General features: G+C 42.7%; 1 protein-coding gene across 7 annotated transcripts in view; it reads left to right on the forward strand.

The window, feature by feature from the left end:
* The first annotated feature begins 1,273 nt into the window (after positions 1 to 1,273).
* cadpsa (Ca2+-dependent activator protein for secretion a) overlaps positions 1,274 to 7,141 on the forward strand; it is a 102,969-nt gene continuing 97,101 nt past the window's right edge. For 2 of the 7 annotated variants that reach the window (XM_035520389.2, XM_035520392.2), the window contains exons 1-2: positions 1,280 to 1,611; positions 1,864 to 2,218. In XM_035520389.2, coding sequence (XP_035376282.1) covers positions 1,886 to 2,218 — 333 coding nt within the window. In that variant the 5' untranslated portion in view covers positions 1,280 to 1,611; positions 1,864 to 1,885. Of the gene's footprint in view, positions 1,659 to 1,863; positions 2,219 to 7,141 lie in introns of all 7 variants that reach the window. The other 5 variants (XM_081705178.1, XM_081705177.1, XM_081705175.1 and 2 more) reach the window with 5 other exon arrangements.

Raw genomic sequence — 7,141 nt, forward strand, 5'->3', positions numbered from 1 at the left:
ATGCATTTTTTCCAGCGTTTATTACTCGCATGGTCAACGGAATGCTCCCGTTGCTATCACGGTCATGTAAAAAACGAATCAAATACATTTTAAAAAGAAAAATGAAAGCTTGCATGCATGCGCCCTATAACTAGTTAATGTCCCTGTTATAGGGAATGTCTTGCCAAAGCCACTAAGGTTCTTTCACTTTTGGTTCAGCTCTTCATTGCGTTGCCCTGTGTGATCTATGGCCTAATTTGATGTATTTTAACGTCGAAGGCTGAAACTACCGTGATAAGTACCTTTATACAGGCGAGTTCAAAATGCTGTCACTGTAACTTTTGATAGTTATCTATTGGTTGAATTTACATATTAGCTATCAGTTTGATTAACTAGTGAAACAACCAGAGTGACTGGGAGATAAGATAGCATTTGCTACATGATTGTAATGTGTATGCAACACATTTACAGCGTTTATCTGACGCTTTTTATCCAAAGCAACTTACAATTCTGATTGAACACAACTTGAGTAATTGAGGGTTAAGGGTCTTGTTCAGGGGCCCAACCGTGGAAACCTGGCAGTGGTGGGACCTGAACTGACAACTTTCTGATTACTAATCGAGTACCTTAACCACCTAGCTACCACTGCCCAACACGCCAGAAAGCTAGATTTGTACTGTACTAATTTTGTCGTTCCATGAACCGTGTGCAACCAATAGAAATTTGGCCACAAAACACACACATTTGTATCAGACTCAGTGGAGATGAATGCAGTGATTCGCTTTTTAAAATCTATTTTCACTGCATTAGTTTTGTCTCAGTGCAACTGCAGTGGTTCACGCTATTATGACCTCTATGCTGGATCCTTAACTCGAGTGCTTAATAATAAAGTTTGTCCATAATAACAATAGTGTTCGTTGTGAGAGGAGTCCCTCGGTAAGGTCTTCTCCTCAGCCAAGTCGACATAAGCAAGGAACCTTATAAAGAGCTGCGTATAACTCGCAGGAAAACTAAAACGTTAGGTATACTTCCCACACACGAGGCCATATGGTATTACAACTGTACGACCAATGCTGACGGTGCATCAGTTAAATTAGAGCAATATTAGACTTCATTTGTATGTAAAAAGCCGTTCCAGTCTCTCACAACGCCCATTACAGGTTACTTCAGGAGGACTGAATTCTTGTCTTTGGTAATTACTATTAGGCTTTTGCCAAGAAACCTACAGAAGTATCCTAAACCTGAGGCCTTTTGCCAGCAGAGCACTTTGGGAAAACAAAGCGGCGATAAACCGGACTAAAACGAAGATTAATGCCACGGTAATTGTGGCAGCGTTTGAGAGATGGGGCGATGCAGCTGTCGCGGAAACAACGTCAACGGGCCCCTCCCCCTCTAGCGACATGATTCGCCTGCGATTCAGAACCATGGTCAGCGCCCAGTGCGTCTTCTCGGGAATTGGCCATCGACAGTTCTCAGCTGACAAGGCACAGCAGGAAACAGACAGAGTCAAAGGCTAAAAAAGGACTCCGAGAACCTGTCCTCCCCAACACCACAGCACCTCCCGGCAAAATCCCCACCCCGTGAATGGAGCATTAAACGCAGACAGAACGAAGGCAGCAACAGTTTCATTCGGTGAGAGATTACTGGTTGTAGGAATAGTTATTTCAAACTCATCCAACGTAAGTGACACTTTACTCTAATTTTAATATTGTGTTGAGTGAAGTTAAGGGTTTCGCGGCACATAAAGCAGGTAGCATAATCGTCCTTCATACTTTTCATACACCAGGAACGCATCGCCGGCGCTCCTAGTGAGTGGGGCGACTTCATTGTCCTTTTAGTCGTGGAGCTGAAAATCACAATTCCTGTTTTATCCCTGACTTCTAGAACATAAACAACTTTAACAAGAATGTTGGACCCATCATCGAGTGAGGAGGAAGATGAGGTCGTGGAAGAGGAGCGCAAAGTGATAGCGGCTCCCAAGGCTGGTGGTACTCTGCTGTCTCCGAGCAGGACCAGCGAAAGCTCCGGTGGTTTACAACCGAGCCGGACTAGCAATATCCGCCCATCGAGCCCCAGTCCCTCGGTGCCGAGCGAAAAGGAGAAAGATGATTTAGAAAGGATGCAAAGGGAGGAAGAGGAAAGAAAGAAACGGCTGCAGCTTTACGTCTTTGTGATGCGCTGCATCGCCTATCCATTTAACGCCAAGCAGCCGACGGACATGGCGAGACGACAGCAGAAGGTAAGACCGTGGTGGCAAAAGTCACAAGCATCACCAAACAACAGATTGTTCAAGTTAATAAATTACAGGATCCTCTAGTAAAACTCACTCTGAGCGCAGTCAATCCAGTTTCCCCTCTTCAGAACATGTCAAATCTGCGTCAGCATCATGAATGTTTATAGTATTGTTTCTGCGCGGAGAAACATCAACCACAAAGTGTCGGGGAAAGCTATTTCTTTGCGAAGCCCAGCAGTAGCTACTAGTTGCTTCTGTCCCCAACTACGGAATTACGAGACGGAATTTGGCATTAATCCATAGGCTACGCTCGGGAAATAGAACGGTTTTAGGTTATTTAGGATAACAGTATTTCCATAGCGCCAAGCGATTTTATCAGTCTCATTTCAATTTCGCATCGTTCTGATATTGCTTCAAGAGTAAAATTCGAAATGTCTACTATAAACAGAATAATTACACCTACTATTTTTGATCAAGTATATATGCTACTGGATCGGACTGTTCCTATTTTTTACTGCCTTATTGTATTTATTTATTTATTTTGCTTCCTAGTTTTTACTCAGTGAACGGGTAAAATAAAATGGTAGATGTGGGATGTGGGTTACTTTACTGCCCTTGCTCTCATTGGTAAAGAACTGGTACTGATGGCGCCTGCGTGCGCAGTTCAAGACCAGTAATCATATCCAAGTACTCATTTCGTTCAACGGCTTCTACACACGCGCCCGCCACCTACCTTTTTTGTATATATATTTTCATTTTCGGTTGAGCGCGCATTGTCTTCACAGTCTGCGCGCTGTGCAGTACACTAGTAGTTTGATCACAACGTTTTCTCACCTTTTCACGTGGGTTTTCGAGGCTGGATTTACCGCGAAAACACAAGTGCCGGTGAAAAATCTGCAAGTGAAGATGCAGTGGAAGGCCGTTTTAGACCCACATGAGAAAAGCGCGAGGCTTTATGGGGTCAGACCATTGTTCCAGAGTATATCTGAGGGTCTGCGCTCCTTTTCCAGTTCTTTCTATTGATTAAGGAAGCTGCTTTTATCTTTCTAAAAAATCTGCTTTTATCTGTCTTTTATCTGTTTGCTTTTGTTTTGGTGTGTCTCCAGACACACCTGAGGCCACTTTCTGTAAACAGTGTGAGAAGAGGAGTTCTGCATTTGTGGACTAACTGCAGATTAGTGAACCAGCAAAATATCCCTGGGGAGTATTTAATCCCACCATTAGGGGAGGAAATGCTCCAGATTCTGCATTATTTTGTACAAATGCTGAAATGTGTCGCAGTGGCTGAAGTTCCCTAAAGGTGCAGATCCTTTACTGAATAAATATACAGAATGAATTAATGTTCCACAGTGGATGTTTATCAAGAACAAGATAAACGTTTAATGATTCATGAAGTCTTTGTGTATCTACTGAATAATTTTTTGTAAAAACACTTAAAACCATTATGTCACTCTGCATGTTGACATGTGTGTTCATTATCTTGAAGAAAACAAGACTCTTTAGCATCTCATCTGGGAATGTTAGGCTTGTTTTCTTGGTGGTGCTTTCTTTAGAGATTTGACATGCACTGGGAGTGTGTACTGGGAGTGTGCACTGGGAGTGCGCACCGGGAGATTGCAGAAGGGTCTCTGTCCCAGAGGGGTCTGCTGGGAGTCTTCCACATAGATTAGAACAGACAGACCCTCTGGAAAAATGTCACACAATTCCTGATTTACCAGTAAAGACAATGGGATTGGCCTGTCTATACATACTGATTCACTGGGAGTGGCCTGTCTGTACATGCACATTGAGTGGGAGTGGCCTGACCTCCATGCAGATTGAGTGGGAGTGGCCTGTCTGTACTTGCAGATTGAGTGGGAGTGGCCTCTCTATACAAGCTAATTCAGTGAGAGTGGCTTGTCTGTCCATGCTGATTCAGTGGGAGTGCCCTGTCCACTGATCCCTCCTATAGACTCCTACATCAGTCAGATTCTGTTCATTTGAACTGCTTCAGTTCAGACCTGGTGTCAGAGAAGCAGGAGTGTGTTATTGCTGTGTATCAGTGCTTTACTGGCTCATCATTGCATTTTTAATGTTTGTTTTTCTTTCAGGTAGAAATGGTAAGCGGCATTTCTGTTTACCAAAAGCCACTAAGTGCTCTTGGTATCCAACTGTTCAACACTTATTTTCTCATGAGTGCTAATAGGTCTCATGAGTATAAAAGAGTCTCAGAGGATAAAGTTCTTGTGTGTATGGGAGTATGAATGTGTGTCTCCAAAAAAAGCACACATGTATCATATTTCCAAATAGATTCAGACCAGACCATGCACTGTGATATCTACACTGTCGTTTGTGATCTAGAGTAGCTGTGTTAATAAATGTATCATTTATTCTAACCAAGTTGTCTGTATTGATATCATTCAGATTGTGATTGTTGCCAAGATCATCAAAGAAATCAGTGTTATTTAAATCCTTCAGGGCTCAAATCAAGCTAATCTTACTTTGTTTAGTTAAGATTCTGACATGATTTGAATATTTGTGACCAATTAATACATTACCTTATGCTTTTATCCAAAGCAACTTACAACTATGACTGAGTACACCTTAAGTAATTGAGGGTTAAGGGTCTTGCTCAGGGGCCCAACAGTAGGGGGGATTGAACCAGCAACCGTCCAATTATGTGTCCAGCACTGTAACCACTGAGCTACCACTGCCACTACTGCCATCAATAATTGATGCCTAGCAAATCATATGTATTGTAACGGATTAGTAAATGAAACCCCTACAATAGCAACACACAGACTGTCCAGCCTTTCATCTTCAACTATTCAGTCATGACCTTTGATCAAATTTCTGAAAATGAGATACACTAAAAAATCTTATTTCCTAATTAAAAGGCAAAGGAACTGTATTTCTGATCTGAGAAAAAGAAGGAACTATTGTATAGTGCCTTCTATAAACAGGCAAAATATAGGCAGCATTGTAACATTTGTGTGGTGAAACAAATGTTCAGATTGATTTGTTAAGAAACAAAATGAATCAGGCTGAGACTGCTTCCTTTCACCACTAAGCTTTTATCACATCTGTGTGTGTGTGTTTTGTGCTTCTGCATATGTGTCAGGAAAGAGCCACACAGGGTTTCATTATTAACAAACACGTTCAGTAGCAGTAGCTCGGCCACCAGGAAGCCTAGAGCAGATAACCTAGACAGGAGTGCTAGCTGAGGGGCTTTGGCTTTGGAAACATAAGCTGAATTTCTGGTCAGGCAGTTCACTACCCTGTGTGCTGTGGAGAGTCTTTGACAGCAGTTATTTATATAAGACTTAGAAACTGACATCAGTCAAAGAATTTGTCCAAACTGACTGAATACTGAATAAACGTTTACCCAGTTCAGTCAGCAACATTAGTAAATTTGCAACACATGACTCTGAACTGTGTCGCAGCCCTGGTTACAGAGAGTCAGATTATCCCTGAACCTAGACTAAAACCTTGACTAAAACTGAAGTTCAGTAGTGACTCGTCCACTAGATGGGACTCTTTGGAGAGTCTTTTGCTGACCGTAGACTGTTGAGATGTGAAGTGTCATGTGCCTGGACTCTTTACCTGGTCTGTTGGCTAAAGTGAAGCTCTCCTGGATCTGCTGGTCTGCACTGTTGTTCTGGATGACAAGGTGTGATCACTCATACCTGCTTACATAACACTGACATCCTTACAGGCTGGGAAATGCTCCCCTGCTCTCCCACTGCCTGGTTAGTCAGTAACGTGAGCTCACTCCCTTACTCACTCTCCTTCTATTTATTGCTGATTCTTGGTCACACACTGGCACACACTGGCACACACACACACACACACACACACACACACACACACACACACACACATACATACATATAAATTCATGCATACACATAGACACACAAGCATGCACACACACACACACACACACACATACACATATTCATGCGCACACATAGACACACACACATACACATACACAAACAGACTATGAAAGGATAGTTTAATTAGTACAGCCATGGTTTCTGCTATTGCTAACTTTTAAATCTTTATTGTAATGCCATATTCAGACAGCCATATTCATTTACTCAGGTCGTGAGGACCATTACCCAGAAACACCTGATTCAACAGTCAGTCATTACCAAGGCCTTTATGTTGGACCGATGAAAATAGATGTGTAGAGTCAGACATGGTTAGAGTCACACATGGTCAGACATATGATTACCAGCATTTTAAAATTAAAGAAAGTAAATGGATCTGGTAAATGAAAAAAAAATCCATTTCATCATCAACGACTTAGTCACCTGTGTAGCACTGAGAAGACACATTTTGAGAAATAGACCTGAATTAGGGTGTAAGACATTTTGTGTGTTACACCAGGTATGTCCACCACGTAGGCAGGTATTGGCCCTGCCTGTTCCTCATTACACACACACTCTTAGTACCCTGATCTCAGACCAGTGTAGGGTCTGTGTGTAAGGCTGAATTCAGAGCAGTGTGGGGTCTGTGTGTGTGTAAGGCTAACCTCAGACCTGTGTGGGGTCTGTAGGTAAGACTAAATTCAGAGCAGTGTGGGGTCTGTGTGTGTGTAAGGCTGATCTCAGACCAGTGTGGGGTCTGTGTGTCTAAGGCTAACCTCAGACCAGTGTAGGGTCTGTGTGTAAGACTAAATTCAGAGCAGTGTGCGGTCTGTGTGTGTGTAAGGCTGATCTCAGACCAGTGGCTCCATGGCTCCATGGCTCTCTCTGAGGAGACAGTGGGATCACGGGTCTGTTAACCCATGTTAAGGGTGTGTTAACCTCATGGAGCTTACGATACTAAGACATTTACTGTGTGTCCAGCGAATGTCCTGCACTGTAAATTGACATTGTGCTCCAAAGTCCAAAGCTAATTCCCAACTCTCCAAGTCTGGGAAACATAAAAAATATACACGTA

This window comes from Electrophorus electricus, chromosome 22, assembly GCF_041902795.1.
Source record: "Electrophorus electricus isolate QZ-2024a chromosome 22, ASM4190279v1, whole genome shotgun sequence".
Classification (NCBI taxonomy): Eukaryota; Metazoa; Chordata; class Actinopteri; order Gymnotiformes; family Gymnotidae; genus Electrophorus; species Electrophorus electricus.